Source organism: Hesperophylax consimilis, chromosome 1 (genome assembly GCF_061612785.1).
Source record: "Hesperophylax consimilis isolate HC1 chromosome 1, BYU_Hcon_1.0, whole genome shotgun sequence".
NCBI lineage: Eukaryota > Metazoa > Arthropoda > Insecta > Trichoptera > Limnephilidae > Hesperophylax > Hesperophylax consimilis.
In genome coordinates this window covers 12,375,041-12,396,085 of record NC_142836.1, presented here as the reverse complement: position 1 = coordinate 12,396,085, position 21,045 = coordinate 12,375,041, and the positions used below count along the sequence as shown (strand labels likewise).

Below are 21,045 nucleotides of genomic sequence, written 5' to 3'. Positions count from 1 at the left end.
CCTTGGGAAACATGGAAAAAAGCCACAGTATTTCCTCGATAGTGGCTACAATTGTTACAAGGTGCATTTAGACTTATGCTGATAGGAAAGATTGGTGAACCAAATGGAAGACCTTCGTTCAAAACTGATAGTAGCTTATGAAATTAGTGACGATGAAAAAAACTGATAACCACGGATTTTTATTTAAATCAATCAGCCCACTACGAAAAATTACTACATTTAGACATCTTTCATGATTCTTTTCTAACATACAAAACTAACATATTGAATTTTTTAGCGTGACATATTTCAAAAATACTTACACTTCATTTTTCAAAACTTCTGTGTATAAACAGTCAATTACAATTCGTGAGCATATTATAATTCTTGATTTCAATTTATTTTTTCTTTCCACACACTTTCTTTCTTTTATAACTATTACCTACTCATACATTAATTTAAATTCATTGATTTCAACTTAAAATCATTAGTTAAGTTTTCAGAACAATCTCAGGCGAAATTAAGCAATGATATTTTAAGGACATACGTAATAGGTACTACAACTATGTAATAAGAAAAAATATCCTTAACTGTGTCTTGTAGTACTGTGTATGTCTTTATAAATAAATAAACTCTGCTGATTTATTTATGGAAGACAAATTTGTCATTTGAAGATGGGCCAATTATTTACATAACCCACAAGTATATAGATTTAAATATATAATAGTGTCGTATGTAGAGAATGAATATTATAACGTATTAAAGCACTATTAAAATCTTAATTGGTTATTTGTAAAAATGCCAGAAGACATCTTGATGAAATGAACTAAGCATTCGACAAACATAAAACTGTGAAATAAAAATTTTCAGTTCTGAAAAAAAATTTTCATCATGAATATGAGATCATGAAACCTGAAAAGTAAATGAAAAACCTACACCCTATTTCACTACATCAGGCTTTCAATTTTAGTATCGACCTTAAGCACATATTTGAATATAATTTAATATTTATACATTATAATCAGGCTTCAAGTCTGTTATGTGAGTAAGAACAAAAGCTTTTCGGAACCGTACAATTAAAATATACTAGGTTTGTTTGACTTACCCCGAGAGAGGTGATTTTTGGGCTGGAGCTGGCACTGAGGGAGGTTCGGAAGTTAGTTGGGGGAGGCTTAGATCGCACTTCTAGTTTGTTCTCACATTAATCAAGGTTAACATCCTCTAGCTCGGATGGATTGAGAGAGAGGTTTAAAAGGTTAGGAATATTTGTAAGCAAGAAAAATCTTGGTACTCACACCAAAACACTTAAAATTCACTGGAAATTCATGTCGGGGAAAACCGTCGTTTTCGATTTCTTTCTTCTACTTGCAAATTTCTTAGAAAACCGAAATTTATTATCGAATGAATCCAGTTTAACGATCGTTTCTTATCTTCATAGTAATATATATTGGTGTTCATTCATTAGTAATTCATTAGCAATTTATTAGTATTTCAAGAAATAGTGCAAAATATTGTTTTAACTTATTTTACATTCAGTACTATTGATAGATTTACCGAGTTAATAATATTCAAATCATATTAAATTATTTATACAATTTTATTCAAATATGTTTTTGGGAAATATCTAAAATGTGAAAAATTGCACCTACATATATAAAAACGTGGCAAACGAGGATGATATTATTACTTGTGATTTGGCCATTCGTTACAACCTTCTTCTCTTAGGCTTATAATGTCAGGTGTAATAAAAACGTACACGTAAAATGTAAGATGAGGGATAAAATAAAGGTAGGGGAAGAATTCTCATGAGATAAAAGAGGGTATATTTTTTCTCTGTTAAAATTATTTATTATTTTAAATAATTTTGTTCGGAACAGCCTTGATTCGATACGCTAAATTGATATAAAATAATATTTATATATTTTGTTTTAATTTTAAAATGGTTGCTTTTGATTACCTTATTTGTTTAGAGTGTATCTTAATTAGAAGACTGATTATCTTTTAATGTATTTAATTATGATGGTAAAGAATATAAAATGTTAAAACACACAGTATACACAATAAAAAAAACTACGTAGTATATTCCCGCGTCATATTCTTTGAAAAAGCTGAGTCATGAGAAATTGCGATTATGTGATGCTGTGACGTGTATCGAATTCTTTCTATCTAATACTCAATGCTCACTTTATCGAGGTTACTTTTACCCATTTGGGAGGACTTGAATTTGCATTCATGTTATGAAAGATTGAGATATTATTCGTGAGTGAAGAAATAAGTCAAAGGAAAGTCAGTGATTTATTTAAAGCGTCTACTCGTGTATAACGTATCAAAGTATTACACATTAATGTATTCCGTATCTACTCATCTTCACTTCAGTTTCAACTTCTTCGTCTGCCTGAACATAGTTGAGCGTTTTACCTACCTGGCCATTATCGGCATACTGTTAACTGTTAGCTATAAAAGTCAAGGACGCGTTGTTTCGGAGAATTTGAACAATTCATCAAATTTCAACGTTCGTTTTCGGGTTCTGTGAAAGTCCTATTCAAGTTCTGTTATTATATCATTGTAGGCTAGTTGCTTGACAAAACTGAAATAAAAACAGAACTTGAAAAAATCTTTCACAGAACTTGAAAATGAACGTTGAAATTTGATGAATTGTTCAAATTCTTCGAAACAACCCGTACCTTACTTATCAAAGCTAAGCTTTATTCTTTTAATTATTGTCAGGCAAAACAACAGTAAACGAAAACAATGTATTAATGGTTACAAACGGTTGATATTTTTCTAACTTTGTTTTAAGTACAACAATGACACAGTAGTAGACTATCCTGAAAGTCTGTTTTCGCTTTGATACTATCTCCGACCTGGCTTTAATTTTCAGAATTAGTTCGCAGAACGAAGTTTGATATTTTTACTTTCTTTTAATGCCTATATATTCGTATAGAAAGTATGAACGTTGTGTCAGTTTCAGTTAATGTTAACATTTCCAGCTTTATAAACCAGTTGAAATATTAAAGCGTTTTTTCGAAAGCAAGAGTATCAATTCTTGTGATAATAATAATGTGATATTCGAAAGACTTTTGAGTTTTTTTAATTATTAAAAATGAAAACATAAATAAATGAAATTTAAAAAAAAAATTAACGTTCAATATTAAAGCGATGCATTCTAATCATTTTGAAATATTTTCTAATACAGACCAGAAACAGTACCTTAAATTTATTTTAAAACGCTGTAAATCTAACTGAAAATGCCACCTGACTAAGATATTTAATCTTTCTCCACAAAAATGGAATGCCAGTTTTCTAACCCATTTTCAAAAAGGCGGAAAAACGAATGCTTCTAACTAAAGACCTATTTGCACACAATCATTAATACTTAAATTCTTTGAATCCGTGTTCCAATCATAATTTATGTTATAGGCACGCAAAATCATTACCAACATGGATTTGAATTCTATAAATCTACACAAAATTTTTTTTATTATTGACGAATATTTTATTTCATATATTAAATAATCTTAATTTGTTATTACTTCAGCAAGGCATTTGATTAAAATTTTGGAACAACCTAGCTATATATGGGTTTAAAGGATATCTTTTAGAATGGTTTGACACATATTTAGCATCTAGAAAACTATACGTCAAAATATCTAACCATATATCTTATGAATTTGAAGCTTCAAGTCGGGTGCCTCAAGATTCTCATTCAGGTCATAGTTTCTATATATGAAAGAGTTCATTTCCTACTTACTTTAAAAAACAAATTATTATACAATTTAAACCTGCTAAACTGTTTTTGCAGTTTGTCTGCAGGTTCATACAGACAAAACTTCATACAATGACACGGTTAAGTTAATATAACAGAATGGAAAAAATAAAAATATATTTGCAGTATAAGCGTTATATATCAGACAAGTACAATTAAAACAGTCACATTGAAAAAATATCCATATTTAGCATACACAAGTAGGTACAATTAACTATTAATTTTTAAGTTCCATTGTGAATTCCAATTAGCTATACAAGGGCCTCAGTAGGGCCCGTATTCGCTGACTACTTGACAATTTACACTTTTATAGGATATTTAATGGACTGTCTTGAATTATAAAATATCTTGGATTGATTACATAAATGGTGAAACATAAATTATTCTTGAATAATTTACTATTATATTATTATTCTTCTTTTTGGTCACAATCATACAAGGCACATTCACATGAAATTGAATGAATACAGCATTCATATTTTAGGTACAATTGAAAATTACAAATTCCAATTGTTAAAATAAATTTTAGCGATTGGTTGCAATTAAGGAGCTCCAGTGGTTTTTCAATTTAAAAATTACCTTTTAACTTTAATTCCAGTGTATATTTATTTTTGTGTTTATGTTAGTTTGAACAGTTAAAATAATTTTTTGGGTCTTTTCAAATTGCACCAAATCTGTGTTTTGTCTGTGTATCCAATATTGTACTTTTATGCCTCTCTTGAAAGATTTGAATTTTATACGATCAAAACTATTTATTCATATTTTGTATGTACGGGCGCATATAAAAAAAATCGTCTTAATACTAAAAATATTACTTAAGTGGTACTTTTTGCATAACTTGCAAAAAGCGTATTTTAATAAAATAATGTAACTAACACCATCTACGAACAAGTAGTTAATAATGAATGTAGCATTTAACCTAAAGCGGAAATTACCAAAAATATTAAAGAAATAATATGGTGAATTTTTAGAGGGTGTGCTGATTTTTACACATTTATTTCACGCTTTCAATTAATTTAAAATGCCTAAATGATATTTTCATCATCATTGAAAATAGTAATTTCAGCTGTCGGTGCGTCCTGCGTGACTGGTTCAATGAACTTACATATGTTTTGAATTTAAAAATCATTTTCAAAATTTAAACTGCTTGCGTGAAGAATTCAGATTAGCGATAAAGTAACTAACTACATAAACATAGTAAACATAACGCCATTTCCCCTCAGGGTAGGCGGAGAGAACGGACCGCCAAACAACAACATTTCGTCATTCAAATTCATATATTGTCTCACTCATGCTCTTCTCTTATTCTGTCTTGGTATCTGGTTCACTTGATTTTCAAAATTGGAACAGATTTGTCCATAACTCAAAGTATCCCGTGCTTTTTAAGGGGTTTACGACAGTTATATAATATAACTAACTTTTACCCGCGGTTTCGCTCGCGTGGTATTAGGGAGAATTATGATTTTAAATATTAGTAGCCTATGATGTCACTTTTCTGGCCTCTAACTGTCCATATATAAAAATCACGTCGATTAGTCACTCTTTTGTGACGTGAAGAAGAATAAAATAATAGTAAAAATATTTTTGCGTTTATGATATTAGTTAAGATGGAAAAGACTATAACTAACCTCGGGTATCTCTGGATCGGTGCGTAGTCGGTGTTGAGGTTTTCATCTGACGGCACTCTGCGTCTGACGCACACGGAGAGCAGGGAAGACCTGTTGAAAAACACGTCACGTATCAGAAATTTACAATCTATAGCTTTACAGAATAAATTGCTGAAAGTTAAATAATCGCACTTATTGCCAATTAAACTTTCACCCTTCTTGAATTAGAAGTAAATAACCAGATAACCTTATAAACACTAATTTTTTTTACATAAATTGAATGTATCTAAACATAATTTATTTTTAATTTTTGGTGTTTTTTTTAAATTGTCAGGCCATCCAAAACTGAGTAATGTTCAGTTTTAGAAATCCCTCAATTTTAGGTATTTGAAATTCGTTTTTGTTTTTGAGAATGAATGAAAGCATATCTTGGAAGTAAAAATCAACCCAATTCCTGGCATTCTGTCGAGCTGAAACTTGGCAGATAGAATCGTTATCAATATTATTGCATTCTCTCAATGTTTGGTTACTATCACGCATACACACGTTTACATTTACGTATTTCTCCACAATTGGATGACACTACAGCATTTAATATACGAATTAAATGTCGGTCGTGCCCAAGAGGAATTTGACTCGGTCGTAAGCGTGGTTGACTTCAGTCTTTAAAAGCCATTTTAAAAGTTTGCAACAGTTAAGAGTCAGTCTCTGTGAAGGAAGATTCAATCCAGTCAAACCAAAAAATGATTTAGAAATTTGATTTAAAATTTTTTTTTTAAAACTTTGTATTTGTCAAATCAATTGCTCATGCTGCGAAGACCTCACAATTTAAAATATTTATTCTAAATAATGCGTCTGTCTCATAGCTAATATTAAAATAAATATTCCCATATTTATTTCTTTATTAGAAAAACCAATTACATATTAATAAAAATTCAACTAGGTAAATACTTGTATGATCCTTTTATCAAAGGTTTCGCATTCATATTTTTTCGGCTAAGAAATGAAATATTTTGCTACAAAATACGGCTTACGTGGGTACTAGATAGTGGCTTTATATGAAATACGGTAGCGTTTAAAAATGTGAGTAGGTAGGTAATATCTTAGGGGGGCAAACCCTTTATTGGATAATTATTCAATATGGACATTTTATAATCCAATCTGCGTAATTTCGCAAGTCGGCTTTATTGAGTGGGCCGTAGGTACGTCAATTCGAACGCCTTGGAGTTTAAGAATTTTTTTATCTGAAGTATGGCGATGTTCATCTTAAGCAGATAATTCACAAATGGCTGAGGCGAAGGCACACGCAAATTTTGGTATTTCACGGCCTCCGCGGTAGTAGGGTAAGACTCTCGACTAGCAATCCCAAGGTCGCGTGTTCAAAACGTTTCATAATTAATTATTTAAAAATAATTTGCCCATTATATATTTGCGGATCGTTCCAGAGTGAAATTTACTCTCAGTACCTCCTTGGTAAAAGACCACCAAATAGAATTAAAAAGATGCTTCAGATGGTTTTTGCCGTTTTTTGGATCAGAACTTAATACATGATACTCCACCACCATCTACTCCCCAATATGCTTCCCAACCCCACTATCACCAGCTTCATAATATTTCTATTCCGATGCCACAGTGTCAGTGTCTCCAGACGGTGGTTGCTTTTCTACGGGATTCACATGAAAATGTTAAAATTAAAATAATGAAAAATTGCTGTTTTGAACAAAGAAGATAAATTGTTAAATTATTTGCATTGAAATTTAAAGATATTATTTTTACTAAATTATTATCTTTTAACAAAATACCGTCGTATTGGGAGAAAAAAATAAAATGAAGTCTTATTTAGCTAACTCACAGAAGTTATGTGATGTACAGGTACAATTTTCTAGCGATTCCATTCCACTACTTACGATAAATTCAATGTGCTATTGACTAACCTAACAATGGATAATATCAGCAGGAACATAACACGTCAATCGGTTTAATTGTTGGCAGATGAATCATCTAAACGCGTTAAAGATCGACGGTTAATTTCATTCATTTAAGATATATATCCAGCTAACCCATTGGGCGCATTTGCACCCGTGTTCTAAAATTAGTTATAAAAACACCTAGATAATATAGAACTTCCTTCTTCTTCTGACGCTAGTAAAATTAGATTGTTAGTGTTAATGTGAGGTGTAAGTTTCTATATATGTCATTAAGATAGTAGTTATAGGCCTAGTCGTAAAACAGTAGTTATAGGCCTTGTTCGTTAAGTCATGTGAAGGTTTGGACACATACATAATATAAACGAGACGAATGTACTGCAAATTTTTTTTTGTTTAGATTAACAACATAAAATACGACAGGCAGGCCCTTAAATAAACACGTTCTCACGGGAAGGAAGGAAAAAGAGAGGAGATTGCTGGACGAAGACAGTCGCGTTTTAGACTTGAATAGCGAGAGAGCTCGGAGAAATGAATTAGAATCGGTGGTGATTTAAAAAGGATGTGTGAAATTGCTCTTAGTTAGTGAATTCAGATGGTGTTAAAAATTATTGTTAAATATTTAAATTAAAGAGTGAAATATTATTGAACCGGTGAAGTGAAAATGATTTGACTCAGTGAGGATAGAAATAATAATAATAACAATAATAATAATTGGATAAGGGCCGTTTAAGGGCGCTAAGTGTTGTGCGATCGCGATTATATTATAAAATTGTGTTAATTTAAACGTGATTTCGTAAACAGTTGGACCTAAATTACTTGTCTTAAAAACATGGGAATAATAATAATAATAATTGAGTTTTAAAACAGAGTGAACGTATTTAGCGGCAGGAAGTGTTTACCATGTCGGTTAATCGAGCTAGGGAGGAATTAATAATTAGCGAGATGGCGTCCTATATTCAGAGACCGTAAACCAAAGAATCAGACAAATCATTAAACAGGAAGTTATGTAGCTCTGATATAAATCATAAGACTGCGGGTTCGAATCCTGACAGAGGTTTTAGGGAGGTACAATTTTATTTACAGAATTATTTAATTACTCTTTTATAGACATAGGGAGGAGACCAAAAAAAACTGAACAAATTGCAAGGACTTCGCTAAAAGAAGGAAGGAATGCCGAGAGAGAGAAGTTAAACTAAACTGATTTAACTATGTAGGGTGGAACCAAATAAGCTTCATACTGTGATTGGGAGATGGCTCAAAGGGTGAGTTTTTTTATATTATTTATTAAATTCTGGAAGACCCTTTAAAAGACGGATGCAACCGAAGAACAGGAACCAGGTTTACAACACCTGCCACCCAAATGATGTTTTCATTAAACGAATGCGCCAGATAAGATTATCTATCAGCTGTGAGAAGGAGACGGGCCAATGACCTTTCATATGTAGGCCGATAACATTTGATTTAGGGGAACGCCTCGGTCCGGGGGGTCATATTAAAAATTTACCTATCTGCCGATCTGTTATTCTTTTAAAAACATTACGAATCAAATCGTGGCGTTGTCCCTGCGATAGGTATTGAATCACCGACGAAAACATTAAATACTTATTACAAATTAGGCCAACCAATATAAATTCGCAGTATAAAAATACCTATCTACAGAGTACCTATCACAACACTGGCGTACAATTGAAACAGCGAACACCACCAGCCGGGACAAGAGGCAGGGTACACTCAGTCGAATAGGGAGGGAGGTTTTGCTAGCGTATGTAATATTTCCCTCTTTTCACCATTTTCTTTTATTTGTTTAAAACAATATAAAATTTTCTTCTCTCTTGGCTATGACCGATATTTAATTTTTTCTCTAAGGCTTTGCATATGTGTTCGCAGGGATGGAAAATTCCTCCCCTACAACACATAAGCCTCCATGAAAATTGGACCCTTTTCTTTGATATCTACAGAAAGCTACTTAAAGCTCTCTTGTACTATATATCTTTATAGACATATGTACTTAACTAATTAATACGTTATTTACGAACTTGAACGCAAATATTTCCGTATTTATATTGTAATTAAATTCCATCAAACGTTGTGTAATTTTTTTGATTTATGATATAGGATTTTAATTACCTTCATTTTTGTGGTAACTCCCTTGGTTCTGATCGAGGTGTCGAGTTTCACAATTTAATTGGTCTTTCCATTGCAAACCTAGACTTAAATGAATTCCCTGAATGAGCTAACTTTCCTATTGTAATTATTCTGATTCCCTGCACCCTAACAAAGTCGTAGTTAAACGCTGATAAAAGATATTATACATGTTTATTTGGACAAGTAATTAAATATAACTCAAATGGTTAATTGTTAGTAAATTTGATTTTGGTAAACTCTTGTGTCTGTTTGGCGCCACTCCTTTATGATTCTGCTGCTATAAGGTACATGTAAAGATTGATTTAGTAGGTTAATGTAATTAGTTAATTGCATATTTGACGAACTCGGAATAGCCCATTTGCTGGCATAATTTGGCTCCAAATCCTCCTGCAAGTAAACGAGACGATCGTGAGTCAACAAGAAATTCGCACAATCCTTTGACACGGCTCTTTGATTGATACCTAAGTTATCGCGTCCCAAAAAGCCTTCCACGTCATCATGTACTGCCTTCAAGTTTCCCCTCGAGTCCCGATACCCCCAAATTCCGACCCCTCCTTGGACTACAATTTACTTAGGGCGAACCGGTTTCGTCCTATATACAATCATATACTCACGGTTGGTGTGGACTTACGGGTCGTGAATCCTCATTCCACGTTTAAAAGAAGATGCGAGAGTGGTCCAGAAGACCTAAAATGCAAGCTGTATGCAGGTCCGCATCCTCCAGTAAACAGTGCATACGAATAAATATATGTATACATACAGTTTGGGAAAGATTTATAACTCGCAATACGAGGCTATCTACCTCGCATTCCAAGCTCGGATCTCGCACGAAGAGTTCTGCGAAACTCTAGGATTGGTAACCGAATATATACGTAAGAATAAGGTTATACTAATAAATACTAGTAAAATAAGGTCTTATTGATAGTTTTTTTTGGAGAGCTATCGAACTCCAGGCTTTTTGTTTGGTTTTGACGTTTTTATTTAAGAGAATCGTCATCTCTATTTGGTTTGGTTAATGGTCTTGTTGTAGGAGCGACCACTGCCTCCTGTTTGATGAACTGTATTTGTTTTAAATTTTACCTCCAGGTTTCAACATTAATTTTGTTCATCCTATCCCGTGATTTTCCAATTGTTTCAAGTAGTTGGTTGCCACATTAGAGAGTACTCGACTCTCAAATGTCTCAGGCAACTGATGGGGTTTTGTATGAGCACCCAATCAATAAAATTCAAATGTTTCGTATAATTATTCGATATAATTCTTACTAACCCGTGATTTTTCAATTGTCGATTGTGATTGATAGGTATTTGTAAGCACGCAGCTTCCAACTGTTTCAGGTAATTAATAAAATCCTATGTGACTATCTAATCAATGGTATTCAAATGTTTTATGTAATTTTTCGATATAAATTTGGCTAACCCGTGATTTTTCAATTGTCGTTTGTGATTGATAGGTATTTGAGAGCACGCATCTTCCAGCTGTTTCGGGTAATTAATAAAATCCTATGTGACTAACTAATTATGGCCAAGGTCGTTTCCAAACTATGCGGTTGACCCAATTCTCCAGTGATCCCTTGTTTTATCAACAAATTGAACAATGTAAACATCTCATCTGACCCACTAACCCAGATGTGAGATTGTTTATTTTAAAAAATATCTCGCGCTCTCTTTGTGATTCAGTTTTGTTACCGTTTATTGTGCATAGTTAATTTAAATATTTTTAATTCCTTTATTGAAGTTAAACTATTTTTCATTTTCCGAATTTAGTAAATTTACTAGGTTAAATGAAGAATAAATATAAATATATATATATAAGTACACATATCTCGATTGTCAAAATATGTTAAAAAAAGAGTACATATATTAATAAATAAATATAAAATATATGATTCTACATAGTCTGGAATATTAATAAATACATATTTTCTTTTTCAATAATATAGATATGTCCTCGGGTAGGTATTAAAAATTGCTACCATTTCGATGCTTCGATTAATAGATAAAATACATATATATAATTACATTACTCATATATATATTCTTTATATACAATATATTATTTTATATTTATATATATATACACAAATACTCAATATACATATTTTAATGTGTAATTCTTTGTTTTGTTGTTTTAATAATTTGTCTATTATTGTTGTTGTTGTTATACGCCCATAGGGGCTTTTACATAGATTATAAATAAGTTTTACATAAGTTATCGAGTTAGAATTTATACTAAGAGTTATAAAAGTGAAGAATTTTAAAAAAATATACAAGTAGTTTTTGAAGAATATGGCGTAAAGAAACATTTTAAACAACATAATATTTAACAATAACAAAGAACAAAATATAATATAAAACATTACAATAACATATCTAATCGTTAAATCTATTACAATAATTTGTATGATTCCACAAAGTGTTGGTTTAATTTGAATTTAAGATTATAAAGGGAATCATGGAATATATCTATAATACCACCAAACTTGTTGCCCAAATCATGCATCCTATTGGTAAGTGAGTTTGACTGATAGTTGGTTTTATATGTGTCGCAAAAGAATGTTGTATTTTGTCTAGTATTTCTTGTCGGTACATAGAGTTTAATAGCAGCAACGATGGCAGGGCTGTCAATAAGGTTGTTCATGACTCTGTATAATAAAATTAGGTCTGAAATGGTTCTTCTGTCAGACAGCGTAATTAAATTAAGTCCATTCATCAAATTTACATAATTAATGTTTTCTATTGGAATTTTAAGCTTGAAATTTAAGTACCTAAGAAATTTGTGTTGAACCCGTTCTAATTTGTTAGAGTGTACTTTATAGAAAGGAGACCAAATAGGTGAATTATATTCCAAATTTTTAAATGATATACCATTGATCAGCTGTGCCTCCTCACTCCTTGGGCCTGAAAATCATTTATAAAAGGAAAACTCACCCTCTACAAGATTTTTCCGGTTGGGTGCCACACAACAAATCTTGCCGAAGAAAATCCTACCTAATTAACTGAATTTTCCAACTAATTTCAAAATAAATCTTTTCGACTATTTATTCCTATTTAATATTTTATTCTTGCTTGAATCATATAAATTTGCTGATAATTGATTTTTCTTCCGAACGAAATCCTAATCCAGAAAACCCGTTGATTTAATAACACCTTTCTAGTTTAGGCTTTTGAATGATAGCTGTTTCAAATACTTTTTTCGAAATGGTAGATTGATGTTTAGAATTCCGGTTAAAACGACAAACACTTTTAACACTGTCGCTATACGCACGATGGATTTTAATTGATCAATTTTTTTGATTCTAAATTTCTTTTTATATATTTTTATAAGAAAATTTTTTCCGAATTGCGCAGACTTTTAATTATCTCGATTCTTAATAAATTAATTTCTTTTCCGAACTGTTACTTTTAGAACAAAGGTTTGAGCATTTGTTGTTATTTCTTTTCGAACTGTCTAGATTGTGTTTATTTTAAACTAAGACGTAAATATTTATTACTATTATTATTATTTTTTAACCAAATTGATGTTAAATTATAATCTATTTTAAATTTCAATTCACGAGCACATCCACTCTAGATGAACGACAAAACTCTCAATCGAATTTTAATTTTCACTTTGAATGAAATAATTATTTTTAAATTTTGATTTAATTTTTTAATTCCGTAATCACTTTTTGCACTTCACTTAACACTTTTTAAGCACTGAGTTTAAATTATATTTATTTTTCACTGTTTAACCAAATTAAACTGACTCAACAAAACTTCACTGATGGGATTTTCAAAGGAATTTAAACTGAATTTAAAATTTCTAACTTTTCACAAAATTTCCTAACTCCAGGGACTTGTTCAGAATTTAAACTTAGACTTTTTCAAAATTTAACACTTAGATTATTTCACTAGAATTTTACCAATAGACGTAGTACTGCGACGTAAACTCCGTTTTTCAAAATCTCGACTGACTCCCTGAAAACTGGTCTGCACCGTCATTTTATACCCTTCTCAGGTTCCAAAAGACGTATCTGAATTTTCTTTGATAATTAATTCTGTCTTTTACCAACTCGCAAATCCGAACATCCCTGCCATTAATATCGGTTGTGCTTCCATAAGATCTCCTGCTTTCCGGCTCTGGGCGGTGGTCAATTTCCATCTCACAACTCTAAATCGATAGGGTCCGAATCGGGTAAGTCTGTGTTAATCGCCCAAGCTCCCTTTGTCCTCTGTCCATACAAAATGTAGTTAAAATCTCATGATTTTGCGTTCCTTTTTTTCCTCAATTCGCGATAGGTCCGTCCTCAATAACATATATATAGATCCCAATTTTATGCATCTCGTGCGAAAATTGTTTAAATCCATGTCGAAGTCTTTACTACGCATTTTTGAATTTCGATTTGTCTAAATTCTACTTGATTCGGTCGCCGCACTTTTCTAAAATGTCTATTTTTTTTGCGAGATTTTCATTCAAAATTGATTTACCAATATGTCCGCTTCATCTTAAATTGATAACGATTTATTTCCATTGTTTCCAAAACTCACTCCTCTCTTTAGTACGATTTTTTCGAACTCGACACCCTACTTCTATCATAAATAATTGCACTACAGTTGAAAATTCCGCCAGTAACTTTCCTTCGCTTTTCCCGTCCTTTTTTATACTATCACGTTTATAATTTTTTCATTGCATTTTTGTGTGTGCGCTTTACAACTTGTAAAACTTCCAAAGCCTTCGATTTCAATGGTTCGATACCCCATAAATGTCTCAGTCATTGTAAACATTCCCAGGAGTTTGTCACCTTGAAAGTCGACGCTTACCCTAAAGTGCGTTCACCTCTAATTTCTGTGGGAATCGAAATGTCGTTAATTATCTATTTTAATGTCGGGTCCATAGTTCATTCCTTTGTCTTTCGTAGACACACGCCCCTCTTTTCACTGATTGGTTACTCAAAATTTTATAGCTCTTTGTTCAGATCTATTGGTTGACAAAATTCAATATTTATTTTTAGGCCTAGAAAGGGGGTTTTCTTTCTCGTGCTAGACGATTTTACGACCTCTCTGCTTTCGTCCCGGAACCTAGATTTAATTCCAATTATTACAGGTGTCTACTGCAAGCAAGCTGAATCAATTCTTTTTCCGCCAGATGTCGTTAGCATGTCCGTTTTCATAAATAATTTGCATATTTTTTTGCAGCTATGGTTTATCTGTTTTTTCACTGTGATTTAAAGCCTTTCATTACAGTTATGACCGCCCGAATAGAAAGCGATCGGATGCAACCAGACAGAACAAAAATGAATACTTATCATCTGTTATTTGACTTTCTAATTTACAAATTGGGATACACAAGAACAAATCTAGAGTCAAAAAGGGGAGATGATAATCTCAGAAATAAAACTACCAACCGAACAACTTTTCTCAACAGGTCCCTTTCGAGAGGTAGGCAGCTTCATAAAATTAAATGCCAAAATCAAACCAAATATCCGTTTATACCTACCTGAGAGGATAGGTATTCAATAGAAGATACCCATACCTAATACACGAGGGAACTAGTAACCTCATAAAATAATTACCGGAATTAAATATTAAAATACAGACAGTCCTCTTCCTAAATTTGACATTTCGAGTTAACCTTACATATATCTCACATGATAATTGGCTGAATGGGTAAGCACACAACTTATCGATAGAAGCGGACATAATGTCGACAAGATCGTCGTGTGTTATCTGTGTTATTGACCTAGAAAGGGATGTAAGTTCCCGACGACGTGGAATTTACAGCGTTTTCTGGAGGTGGCATGTAACTTACGTGTCACATTTTCGCGACTAGATTCGTGACAAGGGATGTCATAGTTTTCCTCTTCTACATTCAGTAAAGTAGATTTTCCTGGAGGTGTAATGAGGTTGGGGCATTTCTGAAATTGGTAAGAAGACCTGGTTTTCTTTATTCTGGCGTGAAGGTTGCCAATTTGGAACAAGGGGAGACCCCGCAAAAGCCCGTCAGACCCGGCCGGTTTGGATATCCAGACACGTAGATATTGATTGCCTTTTTCTAATTATCATCCATCAGATTTGTTTGATAAAGAGGAGGAGCCAACTTAGTTTGAACAAATTCATTTCCGTTCCTCTCCTTTCCCTCCCAAAATATACATATGGATGGCGCCGACAACTAACACCATAAATTTATCGTATCTTTATCACATATATAAAATTTAACACTTTATCATACTCACATTACCCTACAACAGGTAGAATCACGTAGCTAGTTGGAGAGCAGGCGAGACAGAAAATAAGGTTTATGAAATGGCTTTAAAACACAGCGGTAATGAATTCAACTCACTCTATCTCAAAAGAACAGAGGGATACCACATACATACATAAATAATTAGGTTTCTATACTTAAAAACAAAAAACCAACACAACGTTCGGTGAGACCTTTTTATACTAAGCCGTCACGTGAAATAGTTACGTTCAAGGTCGTAAAACACGTAGACAAACTAGGGCACACATTTGAAGGAGTGTGTAATCAAGAGAGAAAAGCAAAGGCTTGTACAGACGGCAGGGAGGATATTCCTACCCCGGATATATACATAATCAAAGTTACCTATGGAACATAAAGAAAATTCATCATAGAAAGAAAAGTTTGAAAAGTGCAGATCATTACAGTCACTAGATATAAGTCTTAGATGTAAGTCACTAGTTTTAAGTCGATAGTTCTCTTATAAGTTATAGAAATATATTGGTACATCGCCCTTGAGGAGACTTTTCACGAAAACGGCGCTATATAATTTAGACAAATTGTATTATTATTATTATGGTTTGCATTATATGACCACTCCCTTTCTTGGTTAAAGGAATCTACTTAGTAGCCATTATATGTTTTATATACCTATATTTTCTAGAACAAATCGAAATTTTCAACATATCATCGTTTGTTCCGCTTCACTGCTGAAGTCTCGAGTTTTATGCCAATCATTTATCATGCTGCAGTCAAACGATTTGTAATCAATGGTATTGTGAGGATTTTGCGAGCTTTTATCAGCCAAGTCAAGAGAGGGAGGCAATAATTGCAATTATTTGAAAATGTAAGTTCTAAGCTTTTTGATGTGTATATTATAAACTTTGTGCGACGTTATCTTACATTTATTTATTAATTAGATATAGGAATACGCTTTAAATAAAAGTTTAACGTTTCAATCACACAGTTTTTTGAATTTGGTTTTATTATACAGAACATTTTGAACATTGTGGATTTTAAGCAATTAGATTGCAAAATGAAGTTCGATTACGTGTATCTCAACCCTTAAGAATTAAAATGAGAAATTTAGGAATTTTAGTTACTAAAATGGTGAAGAGTATACAAAACAAAATAATATTATACAAAACGAACATCCATCGCTCAAGCGGATATCGAGATGAATTTGTTTAAAAATACCTTGATCAAAAAACAATAAAAAAACATTCCAATAATTATTCAGTGGAGTTTTTCTCATCACGGTATATCCGATACTCATTTTATACGTATGTAGTTAGCATTTTCATACGGAACCTGATCTTGCGTATCTTATTTGTATGAAGTCATTTACTTGAGCAAACTGCTTTGATCAGAAACCACATGGGGCCTGTAGGGAAATAAGTGCAGTAAAAATGTAGAATGATCCCCACTGGATCTTGAGCGTGGCCTTGTATCTCGAGTGTAAAATCTTAATGCCATCAGAGATATTAAATTGGATGTTCGATATAGACACTCTCATTCTTAATTTTTATGTGATGCAAAGACGTAGATGTTTATAATTAAAATAATTGTGGAATATTATTTTCCATTCGGTATTATACATTTTAAGTACACATTTTTTTCAATTTTTAAAATTATTATTTGCACCACACTAGAAGCCATGATGATAATAATTTCCCTCGGGGGCTCACATCTTTAGTGATGTTGTGTGGAGTTTTGAGGATGAAATAGAGGAAGGAGCGGAAGGCTAGGAAGGAAAGGAAGGAATTGGAGGAGAGGAAGGAGAGGAGGGAGAGAAGGGAGAGGAGGGCGAGGGGGGAGAGGAGGGAGAGGTTAGGTAAGAAGGAGAGGTAGGAGGGGAAGGAGAGAAAGGAGAAGAAGTGGTAGTAGGACAGGAAAGCGGGAAATGATAGGAAGCAGAGGAATGATAGGATGGAGAGGAACGAGAGATGGTAAAATATGGAGAGAAAGGAGAGTATGGAAAGGAAGGAGAGTTAGGAGAGGAAAGAGAGGAAGTAGAGAAAGGAGGGGAAGAAGAGGAAGGAGATGACGGAGAGGAAAGAGAGGAGGAAGAGGAAGGAGAGGTGGTAGACGAGGGCGAGGAGGGAGAGGAGAGGGAGGAGGGAGAAGTTGGGTAAGAAGGATAGGAAGGAGGGGAAGGAGAGGGAAAAGAAGAGGGAGAGGAAGGAGATGTAGGAGAGGAAGGAGAGGAAGGGGATGAAAGAGTGGTAGGAAGGGTAGGAGGGGAATGATAGGAAGCAAAGTAATTAGAGGAAGGAGACAAAGGAGAGTAAGGAAAGAAAGAAGGGGAAGGAGAGAAAGAAGAAAATGGAGAGGAAGGAGAGGAAAAGAGTGGTAGGAAATAGTGGTATGACGGGTAGGAGGGGAATGATGGGAAGCAAAGTAATTATAGGATGGAGAGAAAGGAGAGAAAGAAAAGAAAGGAGAAGGAGGAGAAGATGGAGAGAAATGAGAGGAAGGGAAGGAAGGAGAGGAATATCTGAGAAGGAAAAAGTATGGGGCGTGGCTCGGAATCTGGGGGTCAGTGTGACAAGGAGTGACGGACGTTTAAATTCATCCCCCGATTGCAGTGCAAGGCAATGGGTCGTGAGAGTCCTGCGGGAGAAGTAAATAGATCTCTTTCAACCAGTCTTTCCAAATCCGGTCCGCCATTTAGTAGGTTCGGCAGACGCATCCGCCGCGCCGCCTCGACCTAGGCAATCCTTAGCCCATGGAACCGGGCAGCCCTGCTAAGTCATCAAACATAGTGAACTACTTGGGGTAACCTATGGCGGGGGTGTTGGTTATCAAATTAATGGATTTTGGAGCGGTTGTACCCATACACACCACCAAAATTACTTTGTTACGGTAGTCATTTAAATGTTTATCATAAATATTTGCATGTGATAACTTTCACGAGTGAAATACCATTATATGATAGTCTACCCCATGACAATTGCAACATTGCCCCCTCGAAATGAAAAAAAAATAAACCGACATAAAATTTGACAGGAAGCAAATTGGGTTCTCGTTTTTACTAAGGATTTATAATTAATTCCTTTTTCATTTGGTTAAATGAAATTAATTATCGCTAACAACCAGTTAACCGTTTTTTGTTAATACCTTTTCAAATGGTTGGGGTAAACCGTAGTTTATCGTATTTCCCTGTTTAAATTTTATTCAATTCTCTGGACCAAATAGAGTGGTACGAGACAAAAAATACACTTAACACAAGAAATATTATCTTTAATATCAAATGGACGATTAAAATAATTAAAACCTTCCATTATTATAATTATATTGGATTCATGCTTCTCAAGGGATATCTCGAAAGTGAATAATTAATTTGTACGATCATCAGGGGACATAGAATTTTTCTGATTATTCATAATTATTGCTGGTAAAAATTAAGTGGATTCTGCTGGTATAATGAAACTCTTATTAGAGTGACACTTAAGTCGTTTGCTATATCGGCGGCTTAGGATCACAGGGGACTAACTACAAAAACTGGAGTTTTCTAATGCCATAATCATATTTATTAGTGACATGCAGCTCTACCTCGTATATACAGCCATTTAAGAAATAAATTTGGGCATACAGGTTGGCATATGAGCATTCAAATCTTTATTTGCGTTATCTCAAAACTGTATTTTTGTAGATATCCTGTGATATCCCTATGATCCTTAACCCCCGATATTACAAAAGTAGAAATTTTATGCACAGTAAATATTGCTATTCTAATTAGAAATAGAACTATTTAAAAGTATCTATGCATGTTTTGATATTAAGCCCGGGAAAACTAATCATATTTCCTATACCTAAAGACTAATCACTTATCACTCACAGGATGCTTTTTTATGATAGTTTAAAAATTTACATTATTTTATAAAACAACTCAATTGAAGTATTAAACAACATACTAATAGTTCATAGTATTTATTAAAAAAAGATATTAAACTAAAGGCCAAAAATTTTCTTGACAAAATTAGCAGTGCCATAAATCTCAAGAAAATAAAAGATGTTATTTGATTCGCATTCTTTATAACTCACTTTTTTTGTAGAACAAACAAACATTTATTTATTTGCAAAAACAGTACAAAAACCAATACATTGCAAAAGCGGTGAACAAATTATTGAAGAAAATTTTATACATAAGTATACAGTTAAAACATATGCAAAAGCGGTAAACAAAATATGGAAAAAAAATTAATACATAAGTATACAGTTAAAACAAATACAATATTTCGCGCTTAAAGTCGTTGTAGGACATATGGAAAATATCCAAGTTAGCTGGAAGGGAGTTAATTATCCTAGTGAGTCTTCCCAGGGGCATCACCATTGGTAAGTTAGTTCTGGACCTGGGAAGAATTAAAAGCCTGTGTTGGCGGCCTCTCGTGAAATTATCCGGGACATAAAGTCCTATTTTTGACAGAATGTCTGGAATTGATACTAAACCATTCAGAAGCTTGTAAGCCATCAACAATAATGCGACGTCCCGTCTGAAACTAAGGCTGCAGATATTCAGCATTCCCGAGATAAATGCTGTTGGAAACAGCCATGGGTAAAAACCAAACTCTCTCATATAGAGGTATCGTAAAAATTTCTTTTGTATTTTCTCGACCATTAGTACATAGACAGTGTCCTCTGGCCCCCATACCTGAGATCCACTCTCGAGGATGCTACGCACTAAGCTAAAGTAAAGCAGCCTAATGACTGCAAGGTTTGTCAGTTCCTTTGAATTGTGTATGACAAAACCTAACATTCTTGTAGCTGATTTACAGATCTTTTCAATGTGAGCGTGAAATGTTAAGCGAGCGTCATACACAATTCCTAAGTCACCGTATGCTTCAGTGATGTATCTTTCATTTTGTAATTGAAATGTACGATCTTTTGTGACCTCGTAAAACACATAACTGAGCATTTTTGGAAGTTGAAACCGAGTTTGCTGTCAATACTCCAGTCAATAATTGCATTTACATCTTCCTGGAGCTTTTTACAGTCTTCTAATGATCTTATTCTTAAGAACAGTTTAATATCATCTGCAAAAAGTAAAAAACGTACGAATTTGATTTTTCCCCGAATATTATTTATAAAAATTAGAAACAATAAGGGTCCTAAATTGGAACCCTGCGGCACACCAGAGTTTGTAGGATACGCGTTAGAGTTAAAACCATCATAGGAAACGAATTGTTCCCTTTCTTTTAAATAGTTAGCAAAGAGTTTTATTAAGTTTTCGGAAAAACCAATTTCTTCAAGCCTACTTAAGAGCACTAAGTGATCAACCTTATCGAAAGCTTTCGCAAAGTCATGGTATGACGTGTCAACTTGCTCATTATTATCGAGCGCTCTCGCCACGTAATCAGTATATGCCATCAAGTTTGTAGTGGTTGATCGGCCACGTCGAAA

The 21,045-nt window shown here is 33.4% G+C and overlaps 1 protein-coding gene across 1 annotated transcript in view; it reads right to left on the bottom strand.

Annotated features, from left to right (window-relative positions):
• Positions 1–21,045, bottom strand: part of LOC149426289 (uncharacterized) — a 322,323-nt gene that overhangs the window by 80,356 nt on the left and 220,922 nt on the right. The window contains exon 4 of the mRNA XM_089648840.1: positions 5,374–5,463. Coding sequence (XP_089504966.1) covers positions 5,374–5,463 — 90 coding nt within the window. The remainder of the gene's footprint in view (positions 1–5,373; positions 5,464–21,045) is intronic.